General features: G+C 45.1%; 1 protein-coding gene across 14 annotated transcripts in view; it reads right to left on the reverse strand.

The window, feature by feature from the left end:
• Positions 1–20,320, reverse strand: part of LOC110530324 (E3 ubiquitin-protein ligase RNF220) — a 289,576-nt gene that overhangs the window by 22,183 nt on the left and 247,073 nt on the right. For 4 of the 14 annotated variants that reach the window (XM_090182298.1, XM_090182297.1, XM_036985960.2 and 1 more), the window contains 6 exons: positions 18,757–18,811; positions 13,591–13,686; positions 11,251–11,293; positions 9,482–9,586; positions 7,827–7,948; positions 6,831–6,960 (listed from right to left, as the gene is read on the reverse strand). In XM_090182298.1, coding sequence (XP_090038424.1) covers positions 6,831–6,960; positions 7,827–7,948; positions 9,482–9,586; positions 11,251–11,293; positions 13,591–13,686; positions 18,757–18,811 — 551 coding nt within the window. Of the gene's footprint in view, positions 1–6,830; positions 6,961–7,826; positions 7,949–9,481; positions 9,587–11,250; positions 11,294–11,452; positions 11,719–13,590; positions 13,687–18,756; positions 18,812–20,320 lie in introns of those variants that run through there. The other 10 variants (XM_036985961.2, XM_090182299.1, XM_090182300.1 and 7 more) reach the window with 7 other exon arrangements.

A 20,320-nucleotide genomic window follows, 5' to 3' on the forward strand; every position in this document is an offset into this window, starting at 1 on the left:
ACATTGATTGAAATGGACATGTTGAGATGCTGCCATCTCTCCCTTCTTTCCTGTGAAGTATTGTTGGCCAGGTGAGGCTGTCAGCGGCAGACAGAGGGAGGGGCTGTGCCAGCTGCCAGTGGCTGGTTATCTAGTTATGGAGAATGGCTGACTGGCTGTAGGTCTGACTGGCACCTCTATAAACCCTGTGACGAGCGGCTCGCCAGACAAACTCCTGCTGCTGTCTGACTGGCCCTTTCAGCTCCACTTAGGGCCCTGTCTCTCACCTTGCCTGTGCTGCCATTGAGAGACACACAGTGCTGGGGGCTGATTGAGTGGTCAGGGGCTGACTCTCCAACTCATCTAGGGCTGGACACTGATAGCTGACTCATGTCAAGACAGGAGATGGTACAATGCTGTGGTGGAGTACAAACAAACTCGGATGTTAAGGATAAAAAATGGCATGGGCTCATATGAAGACATAGGCTAGGTAGAGACATGGATAGAGATTCTAAGGCCAACCTTCTACAGAGACCCAGAAGACAGGTAGCCTTCCTCCAGCCTTTTCCCCTCTCTCCATTGAGGCTGAAGGAAGCTCTGTGCTAAGGGACTGGAGCTGCTGCAGGAGAAGAGGGTAAAACCCATGTCCCTGCCTGCCACCAAGGATAACCCTTTTAACAATTCTCCCATGCTTGTTAGTGATCATATATGCTGAACAAAAATATAAAATGCAACATACACCAATTTTTAAGATTTTACAGTTCATATAAGGAAATCAGTCAATTGAAATAAATTCATATGGATTTCACATGACAGGTCTCTACTGGGAAGCCTGGCCCAGCCCATTTTTCCCCCACAAAAGGGCTTTATCAAAGACAGAAATACTCCTCAGAACACCCCCACCCCCCCTCAGACAATCCGGCAGGTAAAGAAGCCAGATGTGGAGGCCCTGGGCTGGCGTGGTTACACGTGGTCTGTGGTTGTGAAGCCGGTTGGACGTACTGACAAATTATCGAACACAAAATCGGAGGCATTTATATTTTTGTTCAGTGTTAAAATGGACGTTTTAAGTTGGATTTGATCCCTGTGGCTGGGTGGAGCATATGTGAACAATGGCTGTGGTGCACAAATATGTCTGTTCAGCTGCTGGTGGCGGAGACAGTAGTACCAGACAGCTGAAGGGGCCAGTGGGCAGATACTATTTAAATAACTTCAAGGTCCCTGCATGGTGGTGGTGTGGTATATCTGGATAGGACAGGCTCCTATGCTGCCCACTGGCCCCTTCAGCTATCTGGTACTACTGTCTCCGCCACCAACAGCTGAACAGACATATTTGTGCACCACAGCAATTGTTGACATATGCTCCATTGTTCACATATGCTCCACCCAGCCACAGGGATCAAATCCAACTTAAAAAGGTCTCTTTTATATGATTACTAAAAAGCATGGGAGAATTGTGAAAAGGGTTATCCTTGGTGGCAGGCAGGGACATGGGTTTCACCCTCTCTTTTCTCCAGCAGCAGCTCCAGTCCCTTAGCACAGAGCCTACCCCGGCCTCCTCGGAGAGAGGGGAAGAGGCTGGATATATTGATGCACCACAGCCATTGTTCACATACGCTGAGGCTGAAAATGTGTTTTTTCTCTCCCACAGCACAGTCAACCACCTGGACCTGGGGAATACCTGGGTCCAGGCTGCTGTAAAGGAAGGAGGAATAAGGCTGCTGTAAAGGAGGGAGGAATAAGGCTGCTGTAAAGGAGGGAGGAATAAGGCTGCTGTAAAGGAGGGAGGAATAAGGCTGCTGTAAAGGAGGGAGGAATAAGGCTGCTGTAAAGGAGGGAGGAATAAGGCTGCTGTAAAGGAGGGAGGAATAAGGCTGCTGTAAAGGAGGGAGGAATAAGGCTGCTGTAAAGGAGGGAGGAATAAGGCTGCTGTAAAGGAGGGAGGAATAAGGCTGCTGAAAAGGAGGGAGGAATAAGGCTGCTGTAAAGGAGGGAGGAATAAGGCTGCTGTAAAGGAGGGAGGAATAAGGCTGCTGTAAAGGAAGGAGGAATAAGGCTGCTGTAAAGGAGGGAGGAATAAGGCTGCTGTAAAGGAGGGAGGAATAAGGCTGCTGTAAAGGAAGGAGGAATAAGGCTGCTGTAAAGGAGGGAGGAATAAGGCTGCTGTAAAGGAGAGAGGAATAAGGCTGCTGTAAAGGAGGGAGGAATAAGGCTGCTGTAAAGGAGGGAGGAATAAGGCTGCTGTGAAGGAGGGAGGAATAAGGCTGCTGTGAAGGAGGGAGGAATAAGGCTGCTGTAAAGGAGGGAGGAATAAGGCTGCTGTAAAGGAGGGAGGAATAAGGCTGCTGTAAAGGAGGGAGGAATAAGGCTGCTGTAAAGGAGGGAGGAATAAGGCTGCTGTAAAGGAGGGAGGAATAAGGCTGCTGTAAAGGAGGGAGGAATAAGGCTGCTGTAAAGGAGGGAGGAATAAGGCTGCTGTAAAGGAGGGAGGAATAAGGCTGTTGTAAAGGAGGGAGGAATAAGGCTGCTGTAAAGGAGGGAGGAATAAGGCTGCTGTAAAGGAGGGAGGAATAAGGCTGCTGTAAAGGAGGGAGGAATAAGGCTGCTGTAAAGGAGGGAGGAATAAGGCTGCTGTAAAGGAGGGAGGAATAAGGCTGCTGTAAAGGAGGGAGGAATAAGGCTGCTGTAAAGGAGGGAGGAATAAGGCTGCTGTAAAGGAGGGAGGAATAAGGCTGCTGTAAAGGAGGGAGGAATAAGGCTGCTGTAAAGGAGGGAGGAATAAGGCTGCTGTAAAGGAGGGAGGAATAAGGCTGCTGTAAAGGAGGGAGGAATAAGGCTGCTGTAAAGGAGGGAGGAATAAGGCTGCTGTAAAGGAGGGAGGAATAAGGCTGCTGTACAGGAGGGAGGAATAAGGCTGCTGTAAAGGAGGGAGGAATAAGGCTGCTGTAAAGGAGGGAGGAATAAGGCTGCTGTAAAGGAGGGAGGAATAAGGCTGCTGTAAAGGAGGGAGGAATAAGGCTGCTGTAAAGGAGGGAGGAATAAGGCTGCTGTAAAGGAGGGAGGAATAAGGCTGCTGTAAAGGAGGGAGGAATAAGGCTGCTGTAAAGGAGGGAGGAATAAGGCTGCTGTAAAGGAGGGAGGGAGGTCTGGCGGTCACAAAGGTAATACACTGCAAATGATGCCCAGCATTTCATGAATCTACTGTGAACGACTGGTGACACGTAGGAGAGGCTAAAACAAATAAACAGACTGCCCCTTTGTCCCGCCCACTAATGGCGTCCAGTGACCAGGCACATTGGGGAAGAGAAAGTAACAGAGGGTTGGAAGGAACCAGAAATCACTGTTAATCCAATCAATTGATCAGGGTATTGATACTGCGGCTAGTTAGCGATGCATGGCTGGAGCCAGGAGATGGGAGGGGAGAGATAACGGCATTGATTTTTAAAAGGCTGTGGTGTTGAGTGGTGGCAAGAAAGAATGGGTCTAGATGCTTTCACTGTCCCCAACCCCCAACAGTTTTGGGGCCAGTGGCCCCTTAGAAGAGGACTTTCCAGAGTTCAGTTTTACTAGATGGGATTAGCATTAAACCCAGTGGGACATGGATAAATATTCCCCTTAAATATACTCTCCACAACTGGAACTGACGGAGATAGGCAGACTACTACTGCTGCATTCCATCCAGTTCAATCTTCATTTCACCACAGCGGTAAGTGTGGAAGAGGACTATAAAGACAAGTTGGGAAAACAAGATCCCCATCACACTGATAGTTGACTGCTAGAAAGTAAAACCAAGGGATGTTATAAAAGCAGGTGGCATGTAATCTAACCATCCAGCCCAAATTGGAGTGTCCAAAGTCTAAGTGTCAGACCCGGTTGTTGTCCCACGAGCAGACGAGAGGACGATGAGAGGACTACCGCAGTCTTAAGTCACGGGCTGAGTCTCAAATGGAACCCTATTTCCTATAGAGTGCAAAAGTAATGCACTATACAGGGAGCCGTTTGGGACTCAACCATGCTGTTGGGCAAGGCAGGCATGGTCTGGTCCTGCTGCTCAGCCCCTATCTCTCCCTTTAACCAGTCTTGGCAGGCAATCTAATCTCCCCTGAAAAGGTCAGCGCCACCATAACTGCCTTTCAGTCACATTATTTCATTATTTATTTATCCTCTCCGCTCCACCTCCTCCTCCTCTCAGCCCCACCTCCTCTCAGCCCCACCTCCTCTCAGCCCCACCTCTCTGGCAGATCAGCTAGGGTCGATATACAGACACACCAACGCACACATCCCTGCACACACACACACACACAGATGCACCTAAACATATCCACCACATTCATTATCATAACCAATCTTGTACATCTCCTTGACTTGAACATGTAAAATGCATGTGTTCTTGCCTGTGTAACATGGACCTGACCGTGACATGGCACACCTATCTCCATATAACACCTATTACCACGGAGACAGACTCAGAGACAACGTTAGGTTTCTAAGCTGTGAGAAGCGAGGGAGGGTCAAGGGGCCAATCAACATAAGAGACAGCCTGACCAACAACACCCGGTCGCCATGGCGCTGATATCCCTTATCATCCTTCCCCAGTCGGCTCTGGTCGAAGGCTGTCATATCTCACTGGCATTTACAGGACACATCTGGGGAGATGATGGGACAGAGATGGAAGAAACAAAGATGGCTGCCATTTTTGAAGCCCATTTACAAAGGAGAAAGCGCTGCCTTATATCCCTGGAGCCATCTTCAGTCAGCGGACCCAAATCCCCTCTCCCCGGATCAGCCCCCTTAGCCTTGGTCTTCACTATCAGGCTGTAGGGATCAGATCTGACCCTCTTCATCAATACAGCAGCCTTTAGAGCGGTCTCCCAGGTCCTCATAAGCCATGTACACAGGAGGACCAGGGCCCCACACGTCTCAAGCAGAAAAGTGTTCCTGTTTGATTATCCTCCCACCCTCTGACTGCCTTTGACTTTTCTGTGCTGTTTAAAGGGCTTCCCTTTGCCTTTCTTCCCTCCCCTCAAAGGGAGAGAGGTGTCAGTGTTGGTGCTGGTGTCTCACAGAGGATAGCTTAGGCCTCTTATCCAATTGAAGCCCCTTGTCTCCGTCTCTCCTCTCCTCTCCGCATCAACCACCCCCCCGTGGGCTGGATGGATGGTGGATTCTGCCTGGCTGGACCCATTGAACCATGGTCGACTGCAGCAGAGCTTTCAAGGCAAATCCACCTTCTGAGGTTCTGGGGGGAGGGGGTCGCTTTCAAGTGGTATCACCAGCACCTCTGACTTTGACCAGCCCTTATCTGTGTCACATCACAGCCCGCCAGAAGGGGTCTACTGCTCATTAGATGAATGGACAGACAGACGGACAGCCTCAGGAGGTTCAGTTGAGAATTCAAACTGGTCGTTGATGTCTGTCTGTCTGTCTGTCTGTCTGGGTTTGCGGTGAGAGTGAGAGAGGGGCCAAAAGGCACACATCTTATTGGGCTTTGTAATGCAGTTTTACTCTGGATCGAATTTGGGGACTTGGGGGGTTTAGCGACTTTGCAAGGTTGAAAGAGGCCCTTAGAGAAGACTTGACTTTCCGGTGATCTCCAGAGACACACCACGAGGACCTGTAGCCAATTCATTTTTACAGCTCTCTATAGCAATGAAGTAAGGCCTGTCTGTCAGACATGAAATAATGAACGCTGACCTATGACCAAATCATACACTTGTCCAATTAAGCGGACTACACTAGTAATTGATCATAGACCAATGACCTACTAAATATTCACAAATCATGTAGGTGAGCACACAGTGGCTTGGCTGGATCAATGTATTACAGCTTCTAAATCACTAAACTAGATATATCCGGTTGCTTGATAACCTACATTTAAAAGTCACTATTGGAGAGGGAGAAATTAAAATATATACAATTTAATGGGCAATGTAATCAACAGCCCAATGCCGTCTCGTTGTCAGCGACTACTGATAATGGACTATGTATTGAATTCTAGCCCTTCCTATTGATGATGTGGGCTAAGATATGTTTCAGAGGGAGACAGATGGAGAGAATGTGAGAAAGAAAGTGAGAGCAATAGAGAAGGAAAGAGCAAGATAAATAAATAAATGGAGAGAATATGAGAGATCAGTCTGTGTTCCCTAGTGGGCAGCTTTGTGTCCATGGCTATAATTGCATCGCTGGGCTGAGGGGAACCCAAAGGGTCACTGGTCCCTTTCCACACACACCACTCCTCACCGGTTCAGACAGGTCAATTGCACAGCTAAATGTGTTTTCCTTTCTCTCCTAAAGGGGCTGGGGCCAGGGCCGGACTGGGCTGACCCCTGCCTGGACCGGGGCTACATGCCCTCACACTGTAGCTGGAGCCAGAGGCACATCCCAAATGGCACCCTACTCCCCATTTAGTGCACTATGGGCCCTGGTCAAAGGTAATGCACTAAATAGGGAATAGGGTGTAATTTGGCACGTAAACCTAGAGCTGTCCACCCTGTAATTGTGGGCATGGTAGGCATGTTAGCCTCTGCACCCAGTCACGTCCTTTTAAAAGGCAATGATACACTGCCTCACTCTGTTGTTGTTACTGAGGAGGCTTGGGACTAGCAGGGACTAGCGTTTAGAGTGAGTGCTGTGGTGGAAGCCATTTGGTGCACTGGGTTTCCAGACTCATACTTTGTCACCCTAAACATTTAGTTGATTCTCAAATGTTACATAAATGTTTTGAACCAAAGTAGCCTAATTTGTTTTTTTTGTGTGAAAAATAGGTTTGCGATCCAAATGGCACCCTATTCCCTTTATAGTGCACTACTTTTGACCATAGCCCATAGGTGTATAGTGTCACTGTTGTGTACCTCTGAAGCCTCCTTCCAGCAGGGTGGTAGCTCTGACCCTCTTCTGGCCGCACCACTCGTACTCCTCGAAGCGGGTCCCGTTCTCTCCGTCCATGTCTGCAGAGTCATCCTCAGCAAACGCACCCTCCCTCTGAGAGAACAAAGACACTGTCAACACTGAACCAGACACAGGGTAGGGCTTGGAGTAGAAAAATACATGTTCTCCTATGTCAGAATTTGGAACTATTCGCATAATCAAAAGGATCAACCAAAAACGATCTGAATTCTTTGAATTCCAATTATACTATATCACCAAAATGCTTATCGATACTTTAATATATTTGTTATTAATACAAAACTAGCTATGAGGTACAATAGGTGATAGAACTACAACAAATGGATCTGTGAAATTTGGAAAAACCATCACTAAAGTTAGGGGCCGAGGGCAGAATCATGACCAACTTTATAGAAAGCATGACTTCTATAAATAAATACATTATGTTCTGGGAGCTAATGACATGTGTTACAGTGTGAGTGAGCATGAACCTTTGAGTTGGTCAGGATACCTCACTTGCCATCTATTATATTTAGGAACCAGAGATTCAGAGGAGGAAGAAGACTTTCCTACAGGGGAGAGAGGTGGGCGGACCATTCGACAGGAGAGAGGTATTTGCCTACACTAATGATTCTTTCCCCTGGACGCTTCAGTTGAGCATCTAACTGCTACTAAGATGTTATTACCAGCAGAAAGCAGAGGAAAGCTCTTTCTTTAAGACTGGAGAAGTCCAGGTTCAGTGTTTGGTGAACAACTAAAAGAAGAGGCTGTCAGACAATGTGTCTATGTGTTCTGAGTCTTTGTCATGTCTATGTTGTGTCAAGTCTAGGGGAAAGAAAGGGAGCAGAGTTGATAGATACTAGATAGCGTGGTGGTGACCAGTGACTAGAGAGAGGTGACTGGTTGACTAGAGGACTGAGGGGCCTGAGGCTATGGGGGAACGGGTATGGACGTGAGGCTACCTTGAACAGACATTGTTCCACATGCCTACTCATCTCCTCCTCTGTCCCTGCCAGCGGCGCGCTGCACAGTGGACATACCTGCCCATCCTCTGGCTTCCGGCGCTTCATCTTCCCAATCCGGGCTGAAACACAAAGAAACAGAGAAAGAGGTGTTTAGAAACATGCGGAAATACAGGGAAATCTGAGACTTGTTTTTGTATTTCTCTGTTTTAAGTTCTGCCCTGAAATATCACATCGGTAGGTGAAAAAAAAGTCCATCGACTTCGGCAGACAGCCATGCCGCTACAATGACATGATTGGTTGAAATGCACCAAAAAAGGACGCAATTCAATGAAAACAGAATGAACGGAATGTTCTTGATTAGAATCTAATATAATAAGTTGTTTGATCATATTAAATCTGTGTGGATAACCAGGCTCATAGCAGGCAATACAGCCCAGCAGAAAGTGTGACAGAGGCAACCTTTGAATATGGCAACATGGACCAAAAACACACTGTAAATTCATGGTAGCCTATTGGGAGTTTTCTACCTCCTCTGTCCTCCAGCTGTGCACGACGTGCTCTCCTCTGCTTGGCAGAAGATCAGCAGTGAACGCTGTTGGCATTCACAACATGTCAGAAAAGCTTGCTGCCTCGCTGGGAATAACGTGGGTCAGCGGAGTGGAGGGGAATCGTTGCGCCTCAGGTCTCCTAGACGACGCCACAGCGTTTAGTCTGGTACCAGAAGATCAGGAAATACAAAAGCGGGCGGGGAGGCCGTCATGACAACCATCCTCAGTGCCACAAATACTCTAATGTCATGAGTCTACCTGCTAATGTTAGGCCTATAACACATTGACAGGACAAAGAGAGGGGGCAATCTACTCTTCATGGGAACACTGTTTCAGGAGAACCATTCACGGTGCCACAACTATGGTCTATTACCCCTACATGTTCTCACACATTGACAGGGCAAAAAGAGAGGGCAATCTATTCTCTTCATAGGTCCAAACAGTGTTTTAGGAAGATGCCTAAACCTAGAAGGTTCCCCCTCTTTCTCCAGGATGACAGGTAAAGATGGTCTACTGTAGGTCTAGGTCACGTGACTGAAATGAACAATCCTTCCACGTCTATCTCTCTCTAGTCACGACCCCCCCCCCACATAATTAGAAATTTAACACAGCAGAACAGCAGCCATTGCGCTGTAAGTCTTTGTCGGCTTTTCTTAACTGCAAATGGCGTGCGGGGACATTAATCTTTAGGTGGCTGTGATTGCGAAAGGGGCCAAGGGGGACCTGAAGAGGGACGGCGAGAGGAGGAGGGACAACGCGCCATAACTCCAGGGAGATTGGGACAACTCCTCATATTCTCTCTCCCAGGCCAGGGAACGGCTGATGGTAATCGAGGAGGGCGTCATTAAACGCTGAGAGAAAGGGACGATTAATTAGGCACGGCACAAGCCCCCCCCCCCCCCAAGAATCATTCAGGTTCCACATGAGAGGTAATAGACATTAATGGAGGCTTGAGTTTAAACAAAGTCGGCACCGTTTCCTTTCAGCACTGAGGCTGCTACCGAGGCGAGCGTACGCTAAATGTCAATGGAGGCATGGAGGGAGCCTGGGCCTGCAATAAGCTAGCTGGGGTGTTTGAGGAGGGGACGGGGGGCAGGCTCTTACCGTGGCGAATGCAGCAGGGGGCAAGGGGGGCTCCGTTGTGCAGTCCAAGGGGAGCACTTTTGACACTTTCCTTGGCGTAGCGCCTGCACCAGCAGAGGTCATCGACTGTTAACATATCAAGAAGGTCAAGGGTTAATAGATCCTCTGCTCGTGTAGGCGCTAGGTCAAGGGAAAAGCAGGGAGGGAGACACACAGGGGCAGCCAGGGCTCCCGACACTCCCACCAGCCAGCCCTGCTATCACACTCAGTGGGTCAACAAGGGGCAGGCTCTGTAGCTGTAATGTAGGCTACAGCCTGAAGCTGGTCCACAGTGTGAAGGGGCTGTCAGCAAGGGCTGTGTTCAACATGGTCCTCTGGCTATACTTAGCCATAATGTGTGATATAGATGCAGGGTCACACCCATCACAATCCAACCAAACAGGACAGATTGACACCTCACTCATGGCCAATGTGCCTGGTCAAGGTCCCACAGACGCCGACTCTCTCTGTCAGTTGGTCCATTCAGACCCATGACTCTGTATTCCCACTCTGAATATTAGGGTGACCAGACGTCCCCGATTTCCAGCGACAGCCTGTCCCTGGAAATGTCCCCGATTAGCCCTCAGAAAGAATAAAGCAACTCTGGAAGCTAAATTGAGGCTGATATTTCAATAATCAAAACACTGTATCCAATCAGATTTGCATGTAAAAAAATGTTGTCTGTCCCTGTAACAAACTTGTTTGCTCCCATGGCTTTGCCTCAGACCTCATGATATTGTTTGATCGGTAATACACTGTAACCACCGCATGAACAACCATGGCCATAAAGGGCATCCAACAGCATATGCTACCGACCGTGGGTGACTTTCTAAAATGACTAGATAGGCTAGGATTACAAAAACTGAGGTGGGTTAATACAGTTCTGTGTTCATTTATAAGTATTTGAAAGTGCTAGAGAGAAAATTGGTAGTTCCGTACAAAATACTAATTTTGCAGCTACATAACTAAATAACTAAATAAAATGTTTCATTTACTAAATCTGGTCACCATACTGAAGATGCACTTTCGCATCGCCAGTTGCTGCTTCAACTTGTATTGACAATTCCAACTGTAGTGCAGGTGATATTTTCAGTAATGTATTGAAAAAGTATAAAATAAAACTGTTTTAGAACATAATCATAGGCTACTTAATAAATATGAATAGAATATTATTTGATAGGGTAATATAGGGTATTTTAGGAAATATCCTAAATAGAAATGATTGAATCGTGTCACAAGCCAATAGTGGCATTATTTCAGAACATTATTATAACATTTTCACCAAGATAAATGAAGCTGCTACCATGTTGTGTTGCTGCCATGCTGTTGTTGTCTTAGGTCTCTCTTTATGTAGTGCTGTGTTGTCTCTTCATGTGTGTTTTGACCTATATTTTTAATCCCGTCCCCGCAGGAGGCCTTTTGCCTTTTGGTAGGCCTTCATTGTGAATAAGAATTTGTTCTGTAACTGACTTGCTTAGTTAAATAAAGGTTAAATTAAAAAAAATAGGCTCTAATCATGTCATTCCATACAAGTAGGCTTTGTGAAGTTGCAGATGAGATCATGATACCTTCATTAATATATATATATATATATATATATATATATATATATATATATGCTGTAATTCTACAGGATGTTCTACCAGAAATGCAGTTAGAAATAAATAAATTACCTTTAAGAAAAATGTAAAAGTGTAAGATGCTTATGAAAAGTATTGAACTTTCAAAGGAAAAATGAAATGTTTACATACCATTCAATCGCGTTTGCCTATTAGCTCGCACTCGTAAAAATGTCTGCAGGTAGGAAGAAAGGAATCACACAAAATATGCATTAGATATGGACCTTTGCATGTATAATGTTAATGGATACATTAGTAGCAGTGCATGGGCGGATTGCTTTGGATTCTACAGTGTGCCCTGCAAGTTACATCTTGATAGTAAACAAAAACCTACTTCTCTTTTAGGCTGTATCGTGTCTTCCATAACAGGGTCGGTAAGTTTTGGTCAAAGCCTTTTCAAGCCGACAAACTCACTTGTTCACGTATATCATATAGGTCTCCTGGTACTAGACCGCACCATTAATACAATTTTGTGTCAATAATTTTATACGGATGCCAAAGGATTGAATGTGCCGCCTACAAAGCTGCTCTGTTCATTGCCGTCGCCATGTTGGCTTGGCGTGTGTCATGTGACCAACACAGGAGTGAAAGTTCAGAGGATGTCTGGTCTCCTACAACCGTTGGCCACTAGATAGCAGCAATACGTAATACAGAGGCTGGCTTCAATGGAAGTTAAGTTGACTTAATATGACATTTCAAGTTTGTCAAGTAATTTGTGGGGTAAACAAGTTGTATGCATCATATCTAAACGTATTTTTTTGCAGTCAATACAAATAGTACAAACGTTTTATTTCATTTTCTGAAAATAAGTGTTTCATAATTTTGTACAATCTCATATCAAAGTGACATAAGAAATTAGCTATGAATTCTCCCCATCTAAACTTGTTTGAAACTGACAGGCATGATCAGTGATTGTGAATACCACTAAGATATGGGTTAAGTGGGACCACCTATCTTTCTTCTCCCCTCTCTTCCAGAGTGTGTAGGCTATGTGCTGACACTAGCAGGGCCAGTCAGGGCAATGGATGGATGTTCACTCATTGACACGGGCACAGAGTGTGGTCACAAATTCAAACTCCTGCCGAGTGCATCGTCCATCATATACCCAGACAGGCCTCTTACACTGACACTTAAGTCATGCTCATATCCAACCTGCACCATGATATGTTGATCCACTGTGTATACTTCCCAAATGGCACCCTAATCCCTATTTAGTGCACTACTTTCAACCAGGGCTCATAGTGCTCTGCTCAAATATAAAGCACTATTCAGGGAATAGGGTGCCTTTTGAGACGCAAGCTATCTAAATGGCTTACACAATTACATGATGAGGAAAAATAACAAAAATCTACAATTTCAAGGGAGGTTGGGGTCTCCATTTACTTAATCATTTGTATGAAATGATTTCAGCAGCAGCTTTACTAATGAAAATATATACTTTAACCACTGCCCATTTAATAGGCCTGTCAATGTATGGATATGACTTTATGGTATAAGGGAGAAAACCACTTAACCTAAATAGTAGATCATTGCCATATGAGTTTGAAATACTACATTTTGAGAGAAAAAAAGTATGGTATATAAGCTACATTATAGCTTTGATTAAAACACTGTGCTGTATGAGTAAGTTAAATCCCAACTAATCTTCTGTACGTGTGCGACCTAAATAGCACCCTATTCCCTATATACTTTAGTGCACTACTTTTGACCAGGGCCCATTGGGGTCTGATCAAAAGTAAGGCACGGTGTAGGGAGTAGGGTGTCATTTGGGGTGCAAACTGCAGTTGTGAGGCCTCCAGCAGAATGAGGTGGAAAACATGTCAAGGATGCTGTAGACCAGAAGAGATACCATCCGGACTTAGAGCATAGCTTGAGGTAAACTATGGATGATTACCTATCTGAACAGGGAAACACATTACAGGCTGGGCAAATCTTTACCAGAGATAGTCTGAGGATAGATGGGCTCCGATGCCATTTGGGGGGCACAACCAGGTAGGATAGAGGTAGGCGGCTTGGCTGATTCCTGATGGAGACTAGGACCTCTATTGACTCCCTGATCCACTCCATGATAGCGAGATGATTGGCTGAGTCAATGTTGTGTGTTCAACACTAAAACAACAAATTATTACCTTGTCGTCTTTCACCATCGCCATGGTGACACCTGTGAGTTTGCCTAATGTTTAACCTCTAACAGAGAGCAGGGGACTTTTTTGCACGTTCTCCTTACATTGCCTGTCCTGTTATTTTTCCAGGAGTAGGTTTCATAGTGGGTTTTATAGATTTTTCCTGTCATATGACAGGATATGATGATGGGATTATGATGCTAAATATGTGGGCAAAGATCAGCATCCTGGCAGGGTCCCAAATGGCAACCTATTCCCTACACAGAGTACTACTTTTAACCAGGGCTCTGGTCAAAAGTAGTGCACTAAATAGGGCATAGGGTGCCATTTGGAACGTAGCCCAGCTCACCTGGTATCTGTCGGAGTGGTGGGCGTCTTCAGAGGAAAGAGGGGAGACCACCGGTGACTCTCCCTCGCGTTTGATGTGCACCGACAACAGCATGGACTGAGGAGAAAGAGCAAGACAGTTGTTGTGAGAGGAAGAGAAGAGGGGCATGCTGCAGTGGAGGAGAGGAGGACACTCACCAACATTACAGTCATCTATAAACCTTCTCTGAAAGACTCAGACGAGCCTCCGACATTACAGTCCTGACCCACTGACAAACTTAATTGAGTTCATTTCTCAAATGAACAAGAGGAAAAGGGTGTGGAAGGGGAAATAGTGCTGACTTTACGGGGAAGAGTTGACAGAGATCCAGCTCTTTACGAGGCTGCTATGAAATATTTGTATTTACAATGTGTTCCTATTAATCAAGGAGAGAGGAGAGAGCAGGGGCTTAAGTGGCCGACAACTATAATCTAATATTAATATGTGAGAAACGGCAGACCCCTAGTGCCGGGACAGTAAATTAAGCATTGTGCATGGCTTTTTATCCTTCAGGACTGCAAGGTCGGGTAACTGCTTTTTATTTGTGTAGCTTCAGAGGCGTTGAGCTTGGGAAATATTTGTGTGTAGTCTTTTATTAATTTGTTTCAACTGGACTAGTTGCAAATGTGCCCTGACATCAACTACTACTTGTGATTCTACTTAAGTGTAATAGTGTGTTGACTAATATACAGATTAATGTCAGTGTTAGATACAGAAGGTGCCATGTTAGTTAGCATGTGCCGCACGCTTCATCTCGACTCGCCGTCCAGTTGCCCCCTGGCCCCGAGAATTAAGAGGCATGGGGCTGGCATGGAGTTGCTATGGCGATAGCGTGGTTGAGAGGGGGCGGGAGGCATGTGTGAAGCGGGAAAGGTTAATCCCCTTTAGAACCACTAGGCTCGTCTGGAAGGTCTGGAAGGCAGAGTGTTCACATGAAGCAACAGCCCCTGTGATCCTCAACCAGCCTCTTCATTTTTCACATGGTGTGGCGGAATACTAAGTACCTACTGGGGAATGCTCAGTCACGCCTCGCTCAGATGGCCTGTTCTGTTCCCTTCACCCCGGTCCCTGTTCGTTACCTGTTCCCTTACTCCCACTCTCCTCACCTAACCACGATGACTCCTGTTCCCCCAGCCCGTGTCTGACTCTCCCCTAGCCCCTGTCTCTGACTCTCCCGTAGCCTCTGTCTCTGACTCTGAATCAGGCCCTACCAGAAAGTAGTAGTGAGGAGCAGTGAGCCTGCAGGCTTACATAATAATTTGTAATGTGTGCTGTTACTACAGTACCACATCTGTCTCCAATCTCTTAGAGAAGATCTTATGTCAAGTGTTATTGAAGTGTTGTGGTTGCAGTTTCACCTGATACATCTAAAGGCTTTTCCTATGGGGTGTTGCTATAGGCCACCAAGTGCTAACAGTCAGTATCTAAATAATATGTGTGAAATGCTTGATCGTGTATGTAAATAGAGAGGTCTACTTTCTTGGGGACCTGAATATTGACTGGTTTTCATCAAGCTGTCCTCTCAAGAGGACGCTTCCTCATTGTAACCAGTGCCTGTAATCTGGTTCAGGTTATTAATCAACCTACCAGGGTGTTTACAAACACTACAGGAACAAGATCATCCACATGATGTATTCATCACATTTTTACTAATATTGTAGAACTTTGTTCTAAAGCTGTATCCGTACCCATTGGATGCAGTGATCACAATAGAGTTGCTATTTCCAGGAGAGCCAACGTTCCAACAGCTGGGCCTAAAATAGTGTATAACAGATCATACAAAATATTTTGCTGTGACTCTTATGTGGGTGATGTTAAAAATATTTGTTGGTCTGATGTGATTAATAAGGAGCATCCAGGCGCTGCACTTTATCAAGTTATGAAATTGCTTCTTCCAATTATTGATAAACATGCACCTGTTAAGAAACTGACTGTTAGAACTGTTAAGGCTCCATGGATTGATGAGGAATTGAAAAACTGTACGGTTGAAAGAGATGGGGCAAAAGGAGTGGCTAGTAAGTCTGTCTGCACATCTGACTGGCTGACTTACTGCAAATGGAGAAATAATGTGTCTGAACTCAACAAAAAGAAGAAGAAACTGTATTATGAAGCCAAGATCAATGATATAAAGATTGATGGGAAAAATATATATATTGGAGTACTTTAAATTAAATTATGGGCACAAAGACAAATTCAATCCCATCTTTCATTGAATCAGATGACTTACTCATCACAAAACAATTTGATGTTGGCAATTATTTTAATGATTCCTTCATTGGCAAAGTGGCCAAACTAAGGCAGGAAATGCCAACAACAAACAGTGAGCTATCGTACTCATGCATAAAAAAATGAATAATGAAAGAAAAGCATTGCAAGTTTGAATTTTGTAAAGTTAGTTTAGGGGAAGTGGAAAGATTATTGTTATCAATCAATAATGAAAAACCTCCTGGCATTGACAACTTCGATGGAAAGCTCCTGAGGACGGTAGCTGACTCTATAGCCACCCCTATCTGTCATATCTTATATCTGAGCCTAGAGGAAAGTCTTTGTCCTCAGGCCTGGAGAGTGGTAAAGTGGCCTTTACTGGTTCTAACAGCAGACCTATCATCTTGCTACCAGCAAACTGTTGCAAAAAATTGTGTTTTATCAAATACAATGCTATTTCTCTGTAAACAAATGAACAACAAACGTTCAGCATGCTTATAGAGAAGGGTACTCAAAATATTCCACTGACACAAATGAATGATAATTGGTTGAAAGAAATTGAAAGTAAGAAGACTGTTGGAGCTGTACTTTTAGATTTCAGTGCATCCTTTGATATTATTGACCATAACCTGTTGTTGAGAAAATGTATGTGTTATGTTTTTTTTTACCTCTGCCATATTGTGGATTCAGAGATATATACTATATCTAATAGAACTCAGAGGGTTTTCTTTAATGGAAGCTTCTCTAATGTCAAACATGTAAAGTGGGGTGTACCACAGGGAAGCTCTCTATGCCCTCTACTCTCAATGACCTGCCACTGGCATTAAACAAAGCATGTGTGTACATGTATGTTGATGATTAAACCATATAGACATCAGCAACCACATCTAATGAAGTCACTGGAACCCTTACAAAGAGTTGCAGTCTGTTTTGGAATGGGTGGCCAGTAATAAACTGGTCCTGAACATCTCTAAAACTAAGAGCACTGTATTTGATACAAATCATTCCCTAAGTTCTAGACCTCAGCTGAACCTAGTAATGAATGGTGTGGTTGGTTGTTGATCAAGTTGAGGAGACTAAATTACTTGGTGTTACCTTGGATTGCAAACTGTCATGGTCGAAACATATAGATTCAATGGTTGTAAAAAAATGGGAAGAGGTCTGTCCGTAATAAAGAGATGATCTGCCTTTTTCACACCACACCCCAAAAGTCCTGCAGGCTCTAGTTTTATCTTAGCTTGATTATTGTCCAGTCATATGGTCAAGTTCTGCAAAGAAAGACCTAGTTAAGCTGCAGCTGCCCAGAAAAGAGTGGTATGTCTTGCTATTCATTGTCATCAGAGGTTTAATATTAATACTATGCATGCCAGTCTCTCTTTGCTGACAGTTGAGGAAAGACTGACTTGTTTTTATAAGAAACAATGTATTGGAAATTCCAAATTGTTTGAAAGTCAGCTTACACACAGCACTGACACACACACGTACCCCACCAGACATGCAACCAGGGGTCTTTTCACAGTCCACAGGTCCAGAACAAAATCAAGGAAACGTATAGTATTATACAGAGCCATGAGTGCATGGAACTCCCATTTTACATAGTGCAAGTTAACAGCAAACCTGGTTTCAAAAAACATATAAAGCAACATCTCACGGCACAACGCCTCTCCCATGTGACCTACTTGTTGTGTGTATGTCCTGACGTGATAACTGATAGACACACACACACACACACACACACACACACACACACTACATGTTCATGTTTATAAATGTATGCAAATTGTAAAGTCTGTACTGTCTTTTTCGTTATGTGTCGGTTGGACCCAAGTAAGACTAGCTGTCGCCATTGGCGTCGGCTAATGGGGATCCTAATACATCAAATAAAAATCTCCATTATATATTTTTATGAAGTTCATCCATTTCATCTCAACCCAGTAAATGTCCTCCGAAATGGCAGTTGAATGAAGAGTAGAGGAAAAACTGTTGAGCACATTAAAGCGTGTGTCTTTGGAGATATTGATGATATTAAAGGTCCCCTTTTACCAGACAGGTACAGTGATCATTACAGACAGACATCCATCAGAGCATCTTTACCCTCCACAGGGACACATGCCATCAGCAAATCGTACCTTTAATGGCAGAGAGACAATCAATCTCTCCCTCTGTGCCAACTGTGGCTGGCTCTGCTTGGCTCTGCTCCAGACTACAGAAAAACTAATCTCATTCACTCTCTCTCTCGCTCTCTCACTCTCTCTCTCTCACTCTCTCTCTCACTTTCTCACTCTCTCACTTTCTCGCTCTCCCTTCACTCAACACATCCACTGATCCACATGCCCCTTGCTGTCACAGCTAAATGTGGCAGCATTGGGAGAATATTAATGAAACCTCTTATTAACGTGACATAAGAGAGACATACCCTATTTCAACAGAATACAGGAATGCAATGTGGCTCGGAAGGAGTCTCAAAGTGAACACTTTGAAACACTGCATTGTACCGAGGAGTTAGACCCAGTTAGAGTCCCTTTTTAAGTTATTGATTGTACAGTCCTTTGTCCCCATATCCTTTGGTTCTTATTGGGGGCACACAGAAACTGCTGTCCAGGGTCTCTTGGACCTGTTCTTTAATGAGGACTCAGACAGTCATGAAACCATAGGAAGTGCATCTATGGCCGCTTCTTCCTTTCCCCTCTCCCCTGCCTGCTGGAGCATGTCCACTGGGTTAGACTCCCGGTACAGACAGTAGTAGCTTAATACCCTTCCTTCCAGAGGACCTTGATGAGCTCTGCTGATTTTCTGAAGTACATTAGCCTAATAAGGCCTCAATAGTTGTGAGGGAGAGCCTGGACTGGGAGCTGGTCAGTGGACGATAATGGTCTTATTGGAGCTATGGAGTCTGGGAGAGGTTCTGCTGGTTTATCATGAAAGTCTCCGAAGTCCTCTTACCTTAGGAGTTCCTGGAGCCACACTGCTGTCCTTGTGTCCGTGTGATGGGTTCTTACTGTAGGAGAAAGGGGAGAGACCAATTAAAACAGGTTATTGGATCTGTATTTTTACAGTATGGGTAGGTTTGGATGTTTCCATCAAATGGGAGTTGCACAACATAGACATGTTTTGTTTTGTTGAGGTTATATAGCTTTCTAGGAAGCCCTCTCCTTTTGCATGTGTGTGTTTTCTGTGTCTGTCCTAATATAAGTAATATTCTTCTCTCTATCCTTTCAGGTGACACCGCTGTCCTCTGATGACACACCTCTTTTAACACTCAACTCTGTTTAAAGTCACACAGAGAGAGAGAGACAGCACTGTTTCTCCCCTCACTCACTCAGACAAAATGCAATACCCAGGGGACAGCTCAAACGGTCACTCAGTCACCAAGAAACACAAATCACACTTTTAATCGTCTGCAGGATTCAAACCCGCCCACCCTTTCTCCCCCTCCTCCCAGCTCCCTCTGTGCCACTCAATCTGCCCACCCTTGGGCCATGCTGTGTTTGAAACAATTACAGCTCAAAGTAGGACTGCTAAGCAGATTTGGGATATAATTTTTTTATTGAAGTAATCATTCTCTTGGATGCTCCCATCCACCCCTCTCCTCCTGTCCTCCTCTCCTTCTATCTCACTGCCGTCACTGAGCCAGTGGAAGGAGCAGGGAATAAATGATGCTGCTGTTATTTGATTTGTCAGTGAAACGCCCCGTGCACTTAGGACTTTGAAATATGTTGAGGACAATGCGCTGGCTTGTAAACATTGTATTAAAGAGGCGGAGGAGAGGAGAGGAGAGAGGGATGGATATAAAAGAGAGAGAAAGGAAGGGCGGTGGGGTGTCTGACCAACGGGGGGCTACATCAAATCACAGCCTCATCGACATTGTGGATTGAAGATGACTGATTAGAAGGCCGGAAATATTAAAAAAGCATCAGCCGACAATGGGGAGAGACACATCAAATCAGATCTCTCCCTGAGACATTAATATCCCTCCTTCCCTATCCTCCTCCCTCTGCATACATAGACTGGCTGGAGCTCTCTTCTTGGCAGTCCTTCTTTCTTTCCATTTTTCTATTTGTTTCCTGCATATGTTCTGTTCGGTCACTTTCCCTGTCTAGCTTGTCTCCCTCCTTTCAGTCTTTCCTTCTTTCACTCCTCCTCCCTATCTCCTCCTTTCACCGAGACGCAGATACATTTTTATGAGCCTCACAAATGATGTGCCGGGTCTAAGTGACAAAAAAAGTCACCCTTGTCATGTTCTCTTTGTGTCCTATGCGCAGCCCCAGATGCAGAGCGGCTTTGACAAGGCACTGAAATTCAATTTGCCCCGGTCCTAATCCAACAACGTGATTTGGCAGGCGAGCGTGTCCCCGGAGTGGACAGCTGGAGAGGGGAGGGGTGGCGGCGTGGCCTCACACAGGAGGCCACAGATAAGGTGTTTCAAGAAGGAAGCCAAGGATATCAACCAAGGTAAGCAGGAAGTAAAGATGAGTTGATTTGCAATTAAATCTCCAGAAGAAGAAAT

Source organism: Oncorhynchus mykiss, chromosome 8 (assembly GCF_057628025.1).
Source record: "Oncorhynchus mykiss isolate SJ-2025 chromosome 8, ASM5762802v1, whole genome shotgun sequence".
Classification (NCBI taxonomy): domain Eukaryota; kingdom Metazoa; phylum Chordata; class Actinopteri; order Salmoniformes; family Salmonidae; genus Oncorhynchus; species Oncorhynchus mykiss.